Raw genomic sequence first — 21,090 nt, forward strand, 5'->3', positions numbered from 1 at the left:
ATTTATGAATTCACAAACTAAAAAAGTCTGAAAAACTCACCCTTGGTCACCAAAATTACACCAAAGTTTCTTCTGATGAGGAATCTTTCTCTGGTTTAAACAAGTGGTTTGCTATTTTTTGTTGTACCCTTCTTGGTTTTCTATTCTGTCATGCATTTTTTGTTTTTAATCTATGAATATTTCATCTCTTTTGTCATTTTAAGAACATTTGTGGCATCAGGCAATCCCTTCAGAAGTGCTGTCAGTGCCCAAAAGCAGATGCCTGTATGAGCACTTCAAGCCCTGCCTGAACTGATGCCGGGAAAGACTGACCTGGAACAGAGACTAGACTGAGCAAAAGGAATAAACTAGGTATTTATTGAAATAATTAATTAATTAATTGAAATATATTCAATAAATAATTAATCTATTGAAATAAAGAAATAATTGGCTCTTGGGCAGTGCAAGAGTCCAGCCAGGGCTACACTCAAATCAAAGACGGATCTCAGACACGAGTTTTTATACTTTTGTAAGTTTTGGTTCATCCACACATTGGGTTCAATTGTCCAACCACAGCCCCAGGCTGTGAAGTCTCAGCCCCCTGGCTTGCCCCCTTTCCCTCGCCCTTGTTTCTGCTTTTTGAGTAATGCTGTCCTTGATTCTCTAGCTGGGAAGGGATTGTTTTGTCTAACTACCCTTTGAAGAGAACTTACACCTAACGTAAAGTTTCAGAGTTACACTTTAAGCAGCAGAGAATCTGAAAAATATAAAAGCTAAAACCCAAGGCATCAGAAGGGCAGCAAAAGTCAAGGGAAAGAGATGGAATTCCACTCCACAGGAAAGCAGGTGGTCATTTGTGCCCCCAGCAGCTCCCCATGGGATCACTGACAGCCCACAGGCACACCAATGTCCCTCACAAAGGCACAGGGGCACAGGAACCCAGACTCACAGGCACTGCAGGTTCCAAATGGAGCAATCTTCATGGAGACACGTCACCAGCTTCAAACATGTGATACTTCCTGGTAGCTCAGAATGCCTTTTGAAGATGTCAGATCTTCAACCATGTTTTAAACACCCCGCCTTTAAAAATTAAGAATACTGGTAGATACTCTTTAAACACCAATTAGAAATCTGTGTGTGAATATATATATGTGTATATATATATATATATATATATATATATATATGTATTTACACATATGCAGATGCAGTTTGCATTTTCAGGAATTCCTAGCTGTCAAACATCTTCTCTTTCTGCATTTTGAATGAAAGCAGTGTGGGTTTTTATCTTCTACTGTTTTTCCTTTTATATAACAAAAAAAATAACCTAATTCACTCAGCTCCACCAATGCTCCCCAGCCCTCTTTCACACAAAGAATCTCTTTGGTAGTTCTCAATCTCCTAGTGGCAACAGAATTGTAATTTTGTGTTCTATTCTTCATATTTTACAGAAATCAGAATGCTCTGAATTATTGTCTGTTACACTGTTATATAAACTTTATTTAATTTGAAATCAAAATGACAATCAACAAGGACAGCCTGTCCCTGTTGAAAAGCAGCCCAACTGCTAAAGCTGCTGGAGGGAGGAGTTGGCTCAATGGGAAGCAGCAGTAGAGAAAGAAATTCTGTTAATGGAAGAAAAAGTGAAAGAATAGAGAACAAAGCTCAGGAAGCTCTTACAGAATATTCACAGAGAAAGTAGGTAAAACTAACGAAGAAAAATACCTCGTTTTGCTTCTTTATTTAACTGTTGCTGCACCATGTGAGGCATGTGGGACAAGCTGGTGCCTCACTTAACTACAGAAAATTGGTAGCAGCTGTTCTTTAGCAGGGGTTAGAAGTAACTACTTCCTGACTTGCACATCTGTGTAAAATGTCTCCCTACACAACTTGGCTTTATATGCTCTCCACAGAAGTGTATCAAGTCAAGGAGGCTGAAAGTGTTTATTTTCACTTACCACGAACGCATTAATATTGAGCCACCACTGTTACTCTTGTCAGTTCTTTATTGGTTTTCATCCTAAAGACTAGCACATTTACAGCATACATGGATTGGATGAACTAGAATATATAAAACAGTAGCCATATGTTTATGATATATTAATACTGCCCAAAACCAAATAAATAAAAATATTTCAATGCACAAAGCTTGGCAAATACAGTCGTGTCGGGACAAAACTGTGTCATATTATACAATAATTTTACACGTATAAATGAAAAAAGGCAACTGTGCTGTAGGTACTTTCACAGAACATACACAGAACATACTCGGCAACAGTTTTCTTCTTTTACCTTTGTATGTTTTATAATTTAAAAAATGTACTCAAAAAAAGGAACATTAGACAGAACTTCATTTTACAGTAATCCTTAGATTCGCCTCTCCTGTGCAACAGGAAAGCTCCCTTCCCCCTTGTGAGGCTCCCCTGTGGATGTCACATGTCACAGTTTTCTCTGCAGGAGCCGCTGGAGCCCTCGCTGCCCTCGGGAGGAGCCTGAGCCGTGTCCAGGACTCCTTGGGGACACCTTGGGGACTCCTTGGGGACACCCTGGGGACAGCAGGCCCGGCAGCCCCGCTCAGCACCCCCGGCACAACCGCGCCGCACCCGGGGCTCGGCTCCGCCGCGCGCAGACAAAATTCAGCAACTTTTTCAGATTACATTGCTATACAAAATAAATAAAGGATTGCTAAGCTCCACAGCAGGTCTAACGATTGCTGGCCACCATCTAAGAGAGTGGCACTGCTAGTTGTTACAAGAGACATTTGTTATTTCCTTCTGAAGCTGAACATTGGAAGATTTTTAGTGTAACACTACAGGATTTAAAATTAACCATGTTTGAAATAGACAAAATAAAATTATCAACTCATAAAAACTAAGGGATATAAAGAGCATAGTTTATACAAAAATAAAGTAGCATTTAACAATGGGCCAGGGACTGAAGGCTGAGCAGAATTAATGGAGTAACTTGTCTAAAATTTTTCATCGTATATTTGTTTACTTGTTAGCAAAAAATAAAGCAAAATCAACATTTATTCATTGGCAAACGGGGTTTGTAACATTTCCAAGGGACTGTTCTACTGTAGATGATTTGTTCAGACTTGGGGTAGGTACTACAATACATTGCTTTTGCACAGAATTCCATGTTTTGTTATCCTAAAGAGTCTGAAATAATGGTAACAACCTAGCTCAGCAGAACTCTCTGACCTGGCTTAGTGACATGCTGCTCAGTGTTAAACTGCAAAAAGCAAAATGCAAAAACTGCTGGACCTGTAACCCCCAAACCTACATGGGAGCAGAATGAACATGGCTGATTGATAGAGCAGTGACAGCACAGACAAACATCAGTGAGAGGGAGAAAAAAATCAGAAAACAGCCATATACTTACCTGGCTGTTGCTACTCCCACAAGAATAAATAAGCAGATTTTTTCTATATCTGAAACTTAGATCCTTAGAAACCAAGAAGAAAAGTACAATGTGCTGAATGAAGCTAGCTAAAGATTACTTGATCTTGTTAAAATTTGGAAAGGAACGTCTAGCTGCTTTTTAAAACACTATCTTAGCTTCAAAGGCATTCTTTGGGAGATTATTTTGGAGGAGATCTGTTGAACATTTTTTATCAAATGCTATCCAACTGACCACCTTTGCCATAAGCTAGAACCCACCTGTGGTTCTCAGGCACAAGCAGTAGCACTGAGCATTTCCTCTCTAACTAAACAGGGCATTTCTACCTTCCTCAGAAATACCCTGACACTGGTCACACTTCCCTCCACCAGGATTCTCAACAGGTGAAATGCAAAGGTAAACAGAAACCAATTTTGATTTTAGATAAAGGAAGATGCATTGGGCACTTTGAGCATTTTTGTAATGACAAAACTGATCCAGAAAAATTGTACACTGACCAAAATAATGTAACACCCCGAGATACTAATGCTTACAATCCAGAAGTGATATAAAAAAAACCCCATGGGTAAAAATGTGATAATTAATGTACAACACCATGGAATATACTGAATATATCATGTGCAACATCAGCAATTTGCTTGTTGCACTTGCCTTAGAGTGGGGAAGGGCATTTATAGTTAAGCATCATGGTGTTTCTGAAATACTTTTAAAAATCAGTTGTGTGCCCAAGGCCTTATCTGCCAAAGATGGCAGGAATTTGTTTTATCTGAACAGAATTATAAACCAGACCACACATGTCTGGCCTTTTACATATTGTTAACTTCATGAAGGTGGGCATCCTATATACAGTAAAACAATTCTTTCTCCTGGCTCTTATTGTGCTGATTTTTTTTTTTTTAATTAAACCCCCTTTTATTGATTGCAACATTGCATTCTACAGGTACTAAACTGTCTAGGATCCTTTTTATTTACAACTTTTAAGTTTTACTCTCAGTTTTAAAAAGTTTAGGAAAAGCTCAATCTCAAATCAACTCAGTATAAAAAGATGTTATGGAAACAGCTGCCTGAATGCCGTTCCTAGAGTCCTTGCCCATCCAGGAGGTACCTAGCTATTTGCATATAGGTAATTATTAAGTAGCACAATATCTGCTCATCTTACATACACTGAAGGCTATTGAAATGGGCAGAGAGTCATCACACTATTCTCAAGCTAAGGTGTCAGAATAATTGTTACTATAGATTCCAATTCAGTAACATGCTCTGTATGACCTAGCGAAACGTACAAAAAGGTTATTTATCTCTTCTGGATGACGAAATCATGTGTTAATCTAGAGTGTATCCACGTTTTAATGGAACAGCAATTAAAGGACATAGTATGCTTATGTTTCAACTTTTCCATAAGTTCCTTCTGGAGGCCTGTAATACTTTGGGAAAGCCTTCAGTTGCAGGGAATTAAATGCATACTTGCGACATCCAACATTCTTCATTGTATTTTCTCGGCGACAACCCTCACTGGGGAAAAAAAACAAGCACAAAAAATGACAGCAGTAAAAGGGAAAAAAAAAAGAAAAAAAGACTTAAAACTAAGATGAAATGAACTGGTTATTTTATAGCATTAAAATAAAGTTGGTTATATTTAATGAGCGTTTAATTAATTTGCCACTGCAAATATTAAAAGAGATGACTCATCATACAATGCTGGTAAAAAGCACACAGAATGGACACAAGCTATGTTTGGTTGCTAGTTTTGCATTTCTAGAAAGCAGCAGCACATCTACTGAAAAGGTTTGTCTGCTCCGGTTTCATGTATTTCAAGGTACACTGTTGTGGAGTTCACATGCCATTCACTGCACAAGGGATCCCAAGGGATTGCTTAAAAGCAGTTCTGCTAATTTATTAACATATAAAACTGAAAACCAAAACCTGCTGATCTCTCTACAAGAGCTTTAAAGCAATTTTATTGTTCCCTGTATGTTAGTATTATAAGTACTTACTTAAAGATTAGAGCTGATACAAAAATAATGTTTCCAGTTATCTCTGCATGCATAAATGGACGTGAAAACCAACACAATCTAAAAAAAATCCTAATTGTGAAATAGCAGTCCAAAAAAGACTGGCTGCATTGACAGTCATCACCCCAAAGAAACAAAGCTGTGCAGAATTTAATTTTCACCCAATGTTTTGGTGCAACTGCCCCACATTACAAAGAGATTCTGTGCTACAATAAAAAACTACTCCATTATAAGGCTTCTTTACACTTGTAAATCTAATTTGGAGTTCCTTTGATTATATCCAAAATACAGACATACAAAGAGGAAGCACTATCTTTTAAATATATATTATAAATCAATTTAGGCTTGCAGGAGAATGTCTTTCCCTGATTGAGGACTGGAACCTAAACAATGAAGACTAGACCTTCATGGCAAAGTGTACAGTACAGCATCTTACAGTGGAAAGGTAACATTAGTCCTGCCTTGGAGATGGCTGCAGCATCTACCAGGTGAGCTGTGATCATCTGATTCAAAAGGAGAGTTTGGATTCTGGTTCAGCTTGAAAGCTCTCATGCTCTTACAGACCTCACCGTTCTTCTAATTTTGGTTCATGATACTGGCTGTCACTGTGTTCTGTATGTAACACCTAGTTCAACTTCATAAAATACAGTCTTCTTTTTTTTTTGCTTTGAGGAATAGTTTAACTAAGTTTGAAATTTGTCTCTGGAGCACATTCTGTGCTTGCCTTTTATAGAATGGATCATCTGTGATGACACTCTTTTTCTGGCACTGGTTGTGTTTCACAAAACTCCCCCAATGGCTCTTGCAGCCAAATAGATACATCAAAAGTTTGCACAAATCATAATTCAGAGTACAAATAAAAGCAGTAAGTTTAACTAGCAAATATGTGATGCTAGGTGAGCATTTTAACTGCCAAGTGAATCTTTCTCTTCATAACACATTTCACTGGGTATTGCATGTGTCCCTCATGGCACAGATATGGTGACAAGGATATATTTCCCACATTTCACATGCCATCTTCCTTCTCTTGGAAGCACATAAGCAGGATGCACTACTGCATCTTAAATCTGAATGCCTTAACAAAAGCACAGGCCAGGCTCCAAAAGGCAAAAAAACCCCAAACTTGTCCCCATCAAAGTTTAAGAAGAAAAGAAAAAACTTACATTGTTTTCAAAAAGCCTAGGCTTTTATTCCAAACAGTTTTAAGGTGGTCTTACTGCAACCCTAGTGGTGATCATGAGCAGCACCTTCATACTTTAGACAGATCAATAATCTCAGGGAGTTCAGTGAATATGCCTGCCACCAGAGTGTGGCTGGACACTGGACCAGGCTGCCCAGAGAAGTGTTTATGGTCCCAAGTCTGCCAGAGTGCAAGAAGTGTTTGGACACAGCTCTCAGCCACATGGAGCATGGCTGTGTCCTGTGCCAAGCCAGGAACTGATCCTTGATGCTTGGGGATCCCGTCCAACTCAAGATATTCTGTGATTCTAAAGCTACTTTCACATCAGGTTAGACTCAACCCAGGACACTCCTCACATTGCAAGATCAAGGCCACAGTCCAACCTGACAACTGCTCACTTTTTATAAAGGTAGACTGGGGCACCCACAGCAAACAAACCAGTGCTAACCATAAAGAACAGATGATTTCTATGGAGAAACAGCAGCATCAGGTATCACCACAGCACAGGGGTGTGTCCTAAACCACCATATAAACCTCAACAGCAGTAAGGATGTACCAAAACTCATTGCAACTAAAAATAAGTAAGATACGTGCTTTATATATAGATATATAAACATGTATGTATTTGTGGTGTTTTTCTGTTTTTTTTTCCTTTTAAAAACAAAATTGGAAGAATAGTGAGGAAAAATATTAAGAGATAGTGTACTGTACAGTCTGATTTCATGAAGACACAAATATAACCACACACTTTTTTTTTTTTTTTTTAGTTAGAATAATAAATCCAAGTTTAGGATTTAATTCTGATTTTTATTCTAACTGTGCTTTTTTGGTTTTTTATTTCAGCATATTTCTCTCAACAGATCTAAATTTCAATAAAATTTATAATAAAAGCTAAAGCTACCTATACTTTTGAGCAAGTTAATAACAGTAGAAAATACAAATCACAGTACTAGTTCTCCTCAGAAGCCCATTGTCATCTCAGGCACCAAGCGAAGTAAAACCCTTTATGAATTTATCAAACTACATTAAATGAGGTTAGGTATTTTTAATCAGCTATTGCTATTGACAAGCTTTGCCAGACCACAGTATCAACAAAATCTTTCAGTTTAAATAGGCCTCCCCTAGTTTGATGTTATATATAAATGATGATCAAATTTCATCTGCAAGTACTCTGCATCACTAAACTAGGAAGCCACTTTAGTCTCACCACTTAAATAAATGTTAATTTGCCATCGCTCGCTTATCACTAAGTCACTATCAGCATCATAAGTATTAAAGCTGTGCAACGCTTAAAAATGGAAGTAACAGTAATATTTAGTCTCATGTAATTAAAACAAAGCCCAGTGGAAACCTGAAATCCACCTACTAAAGGAGTTAACTATTACCTCCCTCTTCTTGCTTGAAAATTAAAGACCATTATCTTTAACTTCTAGGATGACCCTATTTCACAATAATTTCTATAAAAGAGCACCTAAAATAGATAATGGATTATTAGCAGGCTAATGCCAGTCACATCCCCTTCCTGACCACAAGTCATTTTCCTCATGTCTTTAATACATTGCAAAATGCAGATCTACAAATAGAATGAAATAATTCTGCATGCATCACACTGTAAGTTGTTTTCTGAGTATTTTCTAGTCTATTATAATATATTTAACCATGAGAAAGGAACAAGACTATGGTTCTACAAACTGTTCAGTAATGTAATTTGGATATTATGCTTTGAAATTAAGGTATAAATTTGTTACTTCTTTAAATAAATTTCTTACAATTTCTTATAAACCCCACCCATGTTTTTATTTTTCTCTTCATACCTCGTAAAAATGAAAGGCAAGATTAGCATACACCTTAAATATACAAAAAGATAGAAATTCTTTTCAGACAGAGTTCCTTTCTCTGGAATACATGAAACGAGTAACACAAAACTGTATTTGGTAAGAGATCTTCAGGCCAGCTAAAGGAACGAGGTAACAGGCCAATGTCAGACTATGTTACAAGCACTGAAAGCAGAACAATATTTTAAAGTTTCAATACAATTCTTTTTGATAAAATAATTTGATGTATATTTACAGTTTAGTACAATAGAAACGTAAAATTGTAAGGCATAATAATAATTCTTGGCAGACAATGCTATGACACATTCCTTTGTCCAGCAGGTACCAAGTGGCAATACACATTCAAGCACTTTTTTGTTTTTGTGGTTTTTGTATTTTTTGTTGTTTTGTTTTTTTCTTTTCCTTTTTTTTGTTTTTGTTTTTGTTTTTGAACTCTATCTTCACTTGCAACGTAACCTGGCCACCAGGTATGCTATGCTCAGAAACAGCCACACAATCAGTAAATTGGGGCTGAGAGCTAGTAAAGGAATGGAGTAGAGGAGGCTGGGATCTAGTCTGAAATCTCGGATGGGCACCAAGCCACTCAAGTTCTTCTGGGTGACTATCTCCCGTGTTCCAATGCTGTGAAAAGGAAGAAGTTTGGGAAGAGGGAAAATAAAACAGAAAGGAAGATGGACATGCAAATGAATGGATAAAAAGAGATGGCAACACAAGGTGGTCAAGAAAATGAAAAAACATGGAAGAACGCACAACAAAACCAGAAGATGAAATAAAGAAAGAGTGGAAAAACATCTCAAAAATATGTATCAGTACAATTATAGAAATAAGGAGAGGGAAAGAGAATAAAAGAGAAAAATAAGAAAGAAGTACTGTAGTCCAGTGAAAATAAACACATGTAGGTTGAACATTAATGGTTTTCCATGTTCATTCTTTCAGATTACCAAGCAATAATATCCCATGCTGCTCTGCCATGCTTTGGCATGCTGCAAAGAAGTGGAGCTCTGAAAAGCAAGCTGAACATGAATAACCATTGTAGTATTTGACCCTTTCAAACATCTTTCCATGTGGGCTGCAGTGAGTTAATTTAACCTCTTAACTACCTGTCCAACATGTTAATAAAAAAAACACCAACCAAAAACAAACCATCCATCTATTTTTCTGCTTGGACACGAATTCAAGGATATATCAATAAGCATTTTTCTGAAGACAAGCTGCAAAGCCCATCTCATTGTGCACCCACTTCTTCTCAATTCTTGGGAATTGAGCACCAAAGGCTACAGTGAAGAACAACTCCTCAGGTAGCTTGCTAGGCTTTGTAGTGTGGTCTTTAATTCTGGATCACTCTTATACCCTGAGCACTCCAACTCTGTTTTCAGTTCACAAAGCAACAACTAAATGAACAAGATTAACAGAGGGATGGAGCACTTCTCATACAAGGAAAGGCTGAGGGAATTGGATTTGTTCAGCCTGGAAAAGAGATGGCTTTAGGGGTGATCGAATTGCAGCCTTCCAGTACCTGAAGGGAGCATACAAGAAAGAGGGAGGGACACTATTTACAAGAGCATGTAGTGACAGGACAAGGGAGAATAGGTTCAAAGGGAATGAGAACAGATTTGGATTAGATATAAGGAAAAAATTTACTCTGAAGGTGGTGAGGCAGTCATGGATGCTCATCCCTGGGAGTGTTCAAGGCCAGGCTGGATGGGGCTTTGAGCAACCTGGTCTAATTGAATGTGTCCCTGTACATGGCAGGGGTATTGGAACTGGATCATCTTCAAGGTCCCTTTCAACTCAAATAATTCTATGATCCTGTGATTTTAAATACCATCTGTAAGCCTAATGCTGTTAGAGCTTGTGTACTTTCTCCACCCATAACAAACCATCCATAACCTTGATGGTTGTGGAGCTGGGTTATGTTAGCATCAGACAAAGTCCTGCAAGAAATCAGATACACCCTGGAGGTGATGAAAAAGAGAATTCAGATGTTGGTGACACATCAAGTCAAATGGAACTGGGTGGGCAGGGAACTAAACCAACTGTATTTGATCCAAATTGGTAATGAAGACATGTTTTCACTCCTGGTACCTACAGTGGACAACGGCAGATTAAATCTGTGATGCCCAAAAATCCCTATTACCTTTGTAGCAGTGGGGAGAGGGGTGTGTGTGTGAGATCAGGAGAATCAGCCAGGGGAAACCTAATGCTTACTGGAAAGTGGTGGATAAAGGCTCAACAAAATAGCCTGGAGGAAGAAAAGTGTTTTAGAATATAGATAAAATGTAAAACAATGTGAGAAGGAAAGAAAGAAGGCTAAAAATGCAAAGTTGGCATTATGAACATCACATACCACATCTCCACCATTAAAAATTAGTGTAATGCTACTCAATTTTACACAAAGACGTATACACAGACACATATGGTTGGGAATAGAGGCAAAAGCTGGAAAGTGCTTCCCTTGTCACATGTTGGCCCATGTGTCTCCCCGAGGGGTGAAAAGTCACCTTTTGGTGTACCAAATTGCACAGTGTCTTAAATCAAAACATTCATCAGCAGACTACTTCTAGGAGAAGGGAAGGGTTAGGCAATTAGCAATTTCCCTTCTAATTTAGCTGGCATATGTGAATTCTCTGTGAGGAGAGGCTGGGGCTGCCCCATGCTGGACACTGCTGGTTCCAGCCACCTTCAGTGACCCACTGCAGGCACAGCTGAGCCCTCAGCCATGCTGGTGCCTCAGGAGAAAAGGCAAAGCACTGCATGGCAGTGAAGAGTGATGGGAAAAGATCTGGGAAAGAATCCTGTGAGTACCAAAGCCAGGGGAAAGAGCTGAAGCAGTTTCCCTGCAGTCTTGGAGAGGAACTATCCCCACTGCAGCCCATGGAGCACCCATAGTGCAGCAGATGAATATTTGCTGAAAAAAACTGGAGACCATGGAAAGCCCATGCAGGAGCAAGTTCATCCTTAAGGATTGCAGCCCATGGGAAGGACCCACACTGGAGAGGAGGAAGAGTACAAGGAGAAAGGAGCAGAGAAGACCTGTTAGAGACTGACTGCAAATCACTGTTCCACATCCACTGTGCCTTGCTCAGCATGGGGAGAAGGTAGAGGAGCTGAGAAAAAAGCAGGGGAATACTTTGGCCTGGGACAAAAAGAGAGGTAAAGAGCAAGGTTTTAAATTTTCTTTGTTTCTTTATTCTTTATTTCTTAACATCTCCAATCCATTGGCAATAAATAAAAAAATTTTCTCCGAGTCTGTTTTGCCAGTTCTGTACCAGTAACTGGCAAGAGATCTCCCTGTCTTTATCTTGATCCATGAGCTTTTTCACATATTTTTCCCCCTGTCCTGTTGGGGGAAGGTAGTGAGCAGCTGGGTGGGCATCTGCCAAGTGGTCTAGCTGCACTCAATATGATTTTATTCTTAAGAGTAGGCCAATCAGTGAAGAAATCCAATCAAGATTTTTATCATAGCTGGTTTATTGCAGTGAGTAGTCATACCCAAACATCACTCCTAGGACTTTATTATGTAATCCTTTTAGGTAGCACCATAGTGATTTTCCTCACCTCATTTCCAGCTGCTTTTCAAGAGCCCCTATCAGAGATAAGCTGAAAAAAAAAGCTATAACTGGAAATCTATAACTTATTGACAGAAAATTAGTTAATTCAAACTTCTTTGTGTGAATTTCTACAAGAACCTAGAAGAACACTCCATGTTCCCTTCCTGATGTCCCTGCTCACTGAACACAATTATCACAGATACAGAATCATCACAAGACTAGGAAAGAAGGGAAGTGCCTGAGGAGATGTAAGTGGGAACTAACACTTCTGAAGACCAACATCACATGGAAAAAGATTATGCTTTCTTAATTTTCTCAAGAATGGTAGAAGCAAGGTTGCTTTTCTTCTCTGGAAGTTGTCAGTAGGTAAGAGATTAAATACCTTGAGACACACAAATTCCTAGTACTTCTTCCCTGTCCATCCAAATTATTCAGAAACTTCAAAAGTCTTTAAGAATGAACTAATGCTTCCTTTTCCAGTACAGTTAAATAAAAGATCCAAGTTAACAACCCCGAAGTTTTCTGAATTCCCTGGAAGAAATTTGGGTGCAATTTGCTACCTCTTCTTATCCTCTATCTGTTGTCTAGGTCAGGTCAAAATGTCCAGACTGGAAAGGAATTTGGTGGAGTTGGACTCCTACTTATTTGTTCCATAATCCTATCTCTTTCATTAAGCTTTATTAATTCTGTGGCATTGCTCCTGAATAGAATTGGCAAAGAATTTTAAAAACACAACCACCTGTCCTAAAGAGCAATAAGATGTGAGGAAGAGTGATGGGCTTGGAGAATGGTCTAATCTTGGTTTTTCTTCTGGACTATTTAGTATTTGACCTGCACAATCTCACTTAGTCAAAGATTTAACAGAAGAAAAAGTCATGTCCTTCACCTGCCAGAGCAAGGGCCTGATGTTGGTAGAACACGCAAGCCAAAGATTTTGATTAAATTGGCCCTCTTTCAATATCCCTGTGTATGTCAACAGAAAGCAGTACCTTACTTGGGTCAATATGTTATCTGATCCTGTTATATTAAATTGGTAGACTGAAGGACCAAAACAATGTTATTATTAACCTCTCACTCTCTATCGTGTCTGTGACTGCATTAAAAAAACCCAGCGACCTAGTAAAGAATTTGAAGAAAGTAACAAGATTCCCAGTATTTCTCCTAGTTGGTTTTATTTTTATTAAATACACAACTGTGAAACTGTATAACAGTTTCAGATGTCTATGTCAACCAGTTGTGTAATTTAAATAAAGATGTTTGAAAACCACTTAGTCCATTTTAAGTTAGTAAATTCTCACAAAGCTGTTTCAAATTTTCTTTCTAATATCAATGTTTAAGTAGTTTCTCAATGCATTTTTCATGTAGTGTACTAACCCTGTGACAATGTAGCAAAAAGTGCAGCAAAAGACTGAAAATAAAGAAGTCCAGTGCCAATCAATTAGATGTAGATATAAACCCCCAAATTACTAGTGTAAGAGGCTGCAAGTGTTATTATACGAGACATTTTTCTGCTAGATAACTGAAGAGTAAGAAAGGGTCAAACAGCAAAAACATACAGAAAGGATAAGAGAATTGAACACTCTAGAGAATTTGGTGAAAAGACACACAGTACAGTACATTCGATAAGAGTGAATGTTGAGAAACAGGACTGAACAGCATTGTTGAACTACATTGATAAAGACTAAAGCTAGATTTCTTATCCTTTCTTTTGGTATGTGACTTACGGAGTTTTCCAGCAGTGCTTGAAACAAGGCATTGAACAACAGTAAACAGATTTTGTTATTTTTTTTTTAAGTACAGTACTTAATCTGCAAACATTTCTGCTGCTTCAGAATACAGAACATCATTATATTGATAAGACAACAGCACACTGACACGTTGTGATGAAATTTGGTTGCTCTAGTGTGAAACACTCATACTGACATTTCACCCAGTGAGCAGTGTTTCACTGCTAAAGAATACATGTGGCAAACCAGTGCAAACTGCAGGTGTCTGTGTTCAAAGAACAAAAGACAGGTCATCCCTGAGTAATCTCCCTGATCTAGAACTAAGAAACATAGCGCTATGACAGTTCAGGTAAAGTCAGCATTAAACAACTTTCAAAGAAGCACCAGTTTCCTGTTCTGTAAGCTCAGCATGAACAGAAAACATATTTTTACATGCTTGTCTGCTGAAAACTCAAGCCCATCTGATTTAAATCTGGTAATACCCAGCTTTAGCATATGCAACTCACATGCATGGGAGAGATGAATCCTAGCAGTCAGTTCTACAGTTTCCTGACTTTAGTTTACTTTTCTTTTTCTTTTGATGGAAACAGAGACCACTGCTCCTCTGCAGTTTGCATGGTTCCTTATTTAGGAATAAGTGAAGCGGTCAAACTCTTACCTCCTCATACACTCCAGAGCCTGAGTGAAGACCTGTGGAGCCATTCCATGTTCATGCTGTAGGATCAAACACTGCTCCAGGGTGATTGACATGGCAGTCCTATCCTTGGCACTTTTACAGCTCGTAAATCGAACACCGTTAAGTCTGCGGCATATCTAGAAATGGGAGAGACAATCCATCACTCCTTGTGCATGCAAAACTTTCTGTCAGAGAGAACACCTGTACTTCCCCTTAGAGAGACACAAATGTTGTGTAGGGCTTCAATGTCGAAGTTTGTCATGTCTGAGAGAGCATTGTATGAGCTGAGGGGAAAATTCTGATATGGAAAATACATTTTATCTCCCCATGTCTCATTCTAGAGGTCTAGCCTGGCAGCCTTTCCAAGCTACATGCAAGCAAATGAAGAAATTCAAACATATCAGTAATAAAAAAGGGGCAAATACATATGCATACATAAAACCAGCTGAACTATGCACAGATGCTTAGATGAATAAATACCTCAGCAGCTTGCCAAAGGATATCAACATTCTTGTTTTTCCTTGCATGTACATTTTGACCCAGAAATCTTAACAGTTCAGGCAGGCACGTCTGACTACGAGATCGAGGTAGACCTATAAAACACACAAAACCAACTCCACATATTCATCTGTTTTCAACAGGTCTTTTACAAAGTGTTTCTGTATGCCTGTTGCAAGCACATTTGTTTTTTCTTGAAACTAGAACAATTATTCAAGTTCTGATTTACTTAGTACCATCAACAAAACAAATTCAAGCTTAATTAAACTCCATTGGAAATATAAATTCCAGTTATTTACAGGACTCAGAATCTAATAGCAGTATAACAAGAGAATGAACAAAGGGAGCAAGATTGATATAGTCTTTTGGTTTGTGTGCCACAGAGGTAACAGGAGAATATTCATGTCTTCAGAGAAATTCTGAATATATTTTATATTCTGCTCACATTTTTTATTTTAAATTTGCAAGCTGATCAGCTTTCAGTTCCAAGAAACACCCACAGGATATCACTTTGTCATGATCTTTTTATAAATATTTCACTAAGTGGAAATGAAGTAGTTTAAATTTTTCAGAGTGTCTTCAGTACTCATCTTTTGTGTTCAAATTGTTGTACATCATCTCTTACATACATAGCAAGATACTCCAGACAATCAATTACAAGTGTTCAACAAGTTGTCTTTTTTGTTGTTTCTTTTTTTTTTCTTTAAGGAGTAACCACGGAGAACACAAACTAAACTTGTGACTGAATAAATATGGAGGTATGCACAGTAAGAGGTGACACTGGGACAAAAAGTATCCTACCTGAGTGACACATGAGGTTTTACATTAGGCCTACTTCTCACAGCAAATATGTTAGATTAACCTCCTCCCACAGGAAGGTGACCTGCTGAGTAGATGAGGGAAGGCTGTGGATATTGTTCACCTGGACTTTAGCAAAGCCCTAAACATTGCTTCCCACATTGTTCTCCTGGACTAATTGGCTGCTCATGGCCTGGTGGGACATACTGTTCACTGGGTAAAAAGCCCAGCTGGAGAGCCAGGCTCTCAGAGTGCTGGTGAATGGTGCCACATCCAGCTGGTGGCTCCCTAGGGCTCAATTTTGCAGCTAGTCCTGTTTAAATTCTTTATCCATGATCTGGAGGAGGGGATCAAGTGCACCCTCAGTCAGGAACAGATGGCACCAAGCTAGGCAGGAGTGCTGATCTACTGGAGGGCAGGAAAGCTCTACAGAGGGATCTGGAGGCTGGATCAATAAGCCAAGGAAACTTTTTTGGGGCTCAGCACAACCAAGTGCCAGGTCCTGCCCTAGGGCCACAACAACCCCAGGCATTGCTAGAGGCTGGGGACAGAGTGGCTGGGAAGCTTCTGGTAGAAAAGGACCTGGGGGTGTTGGCTGACAGCTGCTGAACATGAGCCAGCAGTGCCCAGGTGGCCAAGCAGGCCAGTGGCATCCTGGCCTGTGTCAGCAATAGTGTGGCCAGCAGAGCAGGACAGGGACTGTCCCCTGCACTTGGCACAGGTGAGGTCACACCTCAAATCCTGTGTTCAGATAGGGCAGAAGGAACATTGAGGGGCTGAAACCTCAGTGGTGTCCAGAGAAGGGCAATGGAGCTGGTGAAGGGTCTGGAGCACAAGACTTACAAGAAGCACCTGAAGGAGCTGGGGCTGTTTAGTCGGAGAAAAGGAGGCTCAGGGGGGACCTTATTGCTCTCTACAGACACCTGAAAACCAGGGGGGCTCCTCTCCCAGGCCATCAGCAACAGTACAAGAGAAAATGGCCTCAAGCTGCACCAGGGGAAATTTAGATTGGTTGTTGGGAAAAGCTTCTTCACTGAAAGGGTTGTCAAGCACTAGAACAGGCTGCTCAGTGAAGTGGTTGAATCAGCATCCCTGAAGGTATTTAAAAAACTTGGAGATGTGGCACTTGGGGAGACAGTTTAGGAGTGGATTTGGCAGCACTGGGGAAACAGTTGGACTTGATGATCCTAAAGATCTTTTCCAACCTAAACAATTCTATATTTCTATTCTATAATTAGCAATACTGTGACTATCCAGGTCTGCTTGAACTCTACACCTAGAAAGAAATTAACAGCTGTAAACAGAAAGAGGGCACAGGCCATCTCCTCTTTCTAAAGACAAGGAGAGGTAGCAGAGCAAGGACAAGCAGCTAGTGAAACTAAGACTAATTAATTTCTTGGAAATTCTGCAGAGTTTAGAATTAAGAACACAGGGACATGGACAGTAGGACCTTTATCTCCTAGAATGACATGTTTGATTTTCCTTTTGCCTCTACCTACCACAGACTACATAACTGGGCATAATCACCTGGTTTGCAGTTAAATGTACAATGCTATTCTCCCTTGATAAGGGTTCACAGAAAAGTACACTTCATTTTGTATATCTTAAATATCACCATAACCTTCAGGAGAAAAAAAAGGCAAAAGCTAAAAGATGATTGGCCCAAACATAAGAGGTTTGGGGAAGAGACTGAAGTAAAAAAAAAAAAAAGGCAAGCAAAATTAGAGAGAAGAAGGAGCTGAATGGGAATTATTATTATAAAATACTAGATGGAGACATGAAAAAAAATTATTTTAAACTGATTAAGTTTTGAATCATACAAGAAAATCTGATGCTAGACTACTATACAATAAAAAATTAAATTTTGCAACTAACATTCCAGAGTACATATTATGCAGCATTATGAATGCCTGGATGGAAGGAAGCAGGTACTGCTCTCAGCTGTATCAAAAAAATTCAGGGTAATGTGCAATAACACACTTTAGCAGACAGAATTCTTGCTATTCTTACTATCCTGTTGTATTTGTATTTCTGGAATAAAACTGCAACTGTAGGACACATGAAATAACCTTAGAGGAGGTTTGATTGTAATAATGGTGAATTGATGAATTTTCACCATTTTTGTGGTCACATGTAAATAACACTTATGCCACCGCCTTCTCAAAAAAACCCCAAGCATTAACAAGTAAGAAATTAACCAGTTAAAAAAAAAACCAACCAAAAAACCCCAAAAAGCCAAAATAAACCCCCACCAAAACAGTAAAATTTAAGCATGTAGCTTTTGTTTCTCTTCCAGGTTCTCTGTTGTTGGCTGCAGATGCAACAGGCATAGGGAAGTGCCAAAGGAAAAACAGAGAGAAGTGACTGAGTTCTTAAAATCTGGCAGTTGCTCTCTGTACAGGTTTTATCATAAGTGTAGGGAGCATCACCGAAAACTGTACATAGAAGTGCTGCTGCTAGAACCTGTCACTTTTACATCTTTACCTTACAACAATCTTGCTGCCTAACTGGGTGATTATACAGTACATAGTGCCACTTAGAGATGTAAAAGTAACCTTAAAAATGGAAGTTAATCAGTCTGACCTTTAAACCTCCTGAATCCACTCTGCTTAGTACTAAAGTATTACAACAGAGTTGTATAATTTCTTGGAGGTTACTAGTGCTGGTGTATCATCAACATTTAAAAAACCAACATAAAGCAAACAAATGAAAAAATCAGCTGAATTGTGCTGTTCAAGCAAATTTGTCACTAATTACAAAATACTTACAATCATCAGGCAAAACTTCCTTGAACTGCTCAAAATAAGAATTCAACCGCACTAAGCTTTCCATGTTAATTATTTCTTGCAGTGAGGTGTCCCCAAACCTTTAAAAGGAGAAGAAAGGAACAATTAAGCCCAAGGTAAAATGTTTCTCTTTTTCTTTGAAACAACTCTACTTGGCAATATGTCTCCCAAAAACCAGCTTAAAGATTCATCCCAGGAGTTCTTTAACCATTCAAATGCCAAGTGAAGTGTAACAGAGAACTGTTGTAATGATTCATTATATGCTCATATGAGTATGAAGGGGGAAAAGGGAAGGAAGGTATAAGAAAAATCTTGTAGAAAATAGTACTTTACATTTTTTGGCTTTCATGTCTCCCTTTCAATATTAAATTCATACCTGGAAAATTGTTTTACTTAAATTTAAATTTGTAAAAATGCATTTACTATCTATGTAAATGAAAAATATGGATCTAGGAGTAATAAATCATGAAAGTAACATATATTGCCAACAATGCCCTGATTCCTCTCATCTAAATGTATCTGCATACACAGAGTGCTATATACTGTGCTAGTCATCTTGGGCTTCCTTTGTAGGCAACAGAGGACATTTGCTAGAATGCTTTTGTTAGACTTTTTCTCGTTGTCCACCAGCACAGTGCACACTCCAGCCTGGTACTGAGGCTGTCTGGAGTGTGCACTGGAGTGCTCTGCTGGAGCAGGGCTCTATCAATGTACTCTTTACAGGATGTGGCCATAACAGAGGGAATCCACCGGATTTTCCAGAACTAAACAGTTTCCCTAGCAAATATAATTTCATAATTATATTTTTCAGCTTTACAACAGCAGTGTTGCATTACATAAATACTGCAAGGGGATGTTAAAACAGAGGTGCACCTTGCCTATTATCCTGAATTTCGACAGCGACCAGGAGAGGGAGTCTCAGGAAGAGTGCAAAACCAAGACAGCAAATATCCAGCAATATCCAGAATGATCTCAGCCTCTAGTGATCTGTCACTCACAGAGGTCTTAAGTCACAAGGAACACCTGTGTGCTAAATAACCCTTGATATATCTCCCATTGCAAATTCACATCTGAACCACATAAACCTGCACTAGTCTCAAACCCATGAGGTAAGGAGCTTCACAAATACGTGGCAGATTCATTTAGAACAGTGTTCCCATGTTCATGTATTGGAGAAATCAAGAGTGCAGTTCCACATCAACATAGTTCCACTGCTGAGCTGACAGTAAGGCTGACCTTGGCTGACTGGATACCTACTTCTCTGCTAGAGTTTGCTGCTCATTGATTCCCACGTTGAAGAGAACAGGCTGAACCCTCAGCAACATTCCACTTTGAATCTCGCGCGGCAACAAATCAAACAAGGCGCTTGGCAGAGGGATCCTCACGTTAAATCCATCACTGAAAAGAAACAAACAGCTGTTAGACATAAGGATCAAAAAGCTACATTCAAAGGATGTGTTATTTATCTGAAGAGGGATAACACCTAGAATATAATATAACCATTAAAAAGCAGCCATCAAAAACTGACTCTAAGGAACTGCCACAACTTGCTTCTAGTCAGAAAATCTATTCCAGTTCAAAAGCAAACCTGCAGCAACTGCTGCATTTATATCCTTACCGACAATCAAATCAGATCTGCCAATTTCCTGACAGTAGCTGATTTTGCTCTGCTCATTAATACTGCAGTTCTTCTTCAACTTGGGTAGAAAAAGCCAAACTTTGGCATGTTCTCACTCATCAAGAATGAAGTATGTTTATTGTTATTTACCGGTTTCCAGTGATCACTGGCAGCATATCAGTAGATGTATTTGATGTAGCCTGAGTTACTTTAAAGGTTACATTCCTCAAGTCCATGATTCCCAAACTCATGTCCTCCAGCATTGCCAGCTCCTCACCTAAATCCAAGAGGAAAAAGTGAATTGTAATTACTTGTTATGCATAACTTCCCTTTGTCAATTTGATGACAACAGTAGGACATCACTCCATGAACAAGTTCCACAGATGAAGGGCTGCTGCAGCCAAGGCCTCCCCTTGACCTACAATGTCATGGCTGATTTTTTGAGTTTAGAAAACACCAGTTCTCTAGAACAGTCCAGACTACTGTTCTTTAAGGAGTTTATATGCTGATTTTCCAAGTTAGATGATGATAATAAGTACTTCTCAGAATTGTCAGAGCCATGATAACCTTTGCACTGGAGTAGCTACAAAGTATTCAGGATTTGCCTGGAAAAACATTCCCTACCCAGCATCCAGACAGCTTTTCAGACACAGGAGTCAAGCACTTCTGAGTGAAGTACTTTCCTTTTTTATATTCCCTCTTCAGTCTCACTTTGTGCTGCAAGACTAAGAATTTCGAGAAAATTCAAAAAAGTGTATTTTGGGCACAGTTTCTCTCAGCTTACCAGAACTTTCATCCAATTATTTTCTGCAAAAAACCCCAAAGACCACTGTGATACATTTTAGTCTTTCTTAAACCTTTGACATTCTACTATAAAAGAAGTACACTTTATCTTTTAGAAGCAATTCAGCTAAGTGTGAATAAATTCAGAGTTGTTAGATAATTAAGTACTTCAGCTATAATCTAGTTTTTCATTTCAGTTTTCAAAATAATTTTGAAGCTGAGCTGCAGATTTTATTGCAGAGCCC

General features: G+C 38.8%; 1 protein-coding gene across 21 annotated transcripts in view; it reads right to left on the reverse strand.

The window, feature by feature from the left end:
* Positions 1–1,971: 1,971 nt before the first annotated feature.
* INPP4A (inositol polyphosphate-4-phosphatase type I A) overlaps positions 1,972–21,090 on the reverse strand; it is a 110,256-nt gene continuing 91,137 nt past the window's right edge. For 15 of the 21 annotated variants that reach the window (XM_056491161.1, XM_056490992.1, XM_056490044.1 and 12 more), the window contains 6 exons: positions 20,213–20,339; positions 19,702–19,842; positions 18,427–18,524; positions 14,843–14,955; positions 14,345–14,499; positions 1,972–4,893 (listed from right to left, as the gene is read on the reverse strand). In XM_056491161.1, coding sequence (XP_056347136.1) covers positions 4,761–4,893; positions 14,345–14,499; positions 14,843–14,955; positions 18,427–18,524; positions 19,702–19,842; positions 20,213–20,339 — 767 coding nt within the window. In that variant the 3' untranslated portion in view covers positions 1,972–4,760. Of the gene's footprint in view, positions 9,030–14,344; positions 14,500–14,842; positions 14,956–18,426; positions 18,525–19,701; positions 19,843–20,212; positions 20,340–21,090 lie in introns of all 21 variants that reach the window. The other 6 variants (XM_056490651.1, XM_056490217.1, XM_056490742.1 and 3 more) reach the window with 1 other exon arrangement.

The sequence above is a fragment of the Oenanthe melanoleuca genome, chromosome 1, assembly GCF_029582105.1.
Source record: "Oenanthe melanoleuca isolate GR-GAL-2019-014 chromosome 1, OMel1.0, whole genome shotgun sequence".
Taxonomy (NCBI): domain Eukaryota; kingdom Metazoa; phylum Chordata; class Aves; order Passeriformes; family Muscicapidae; genus Oenanthe; species Oenanthe melanoleuca.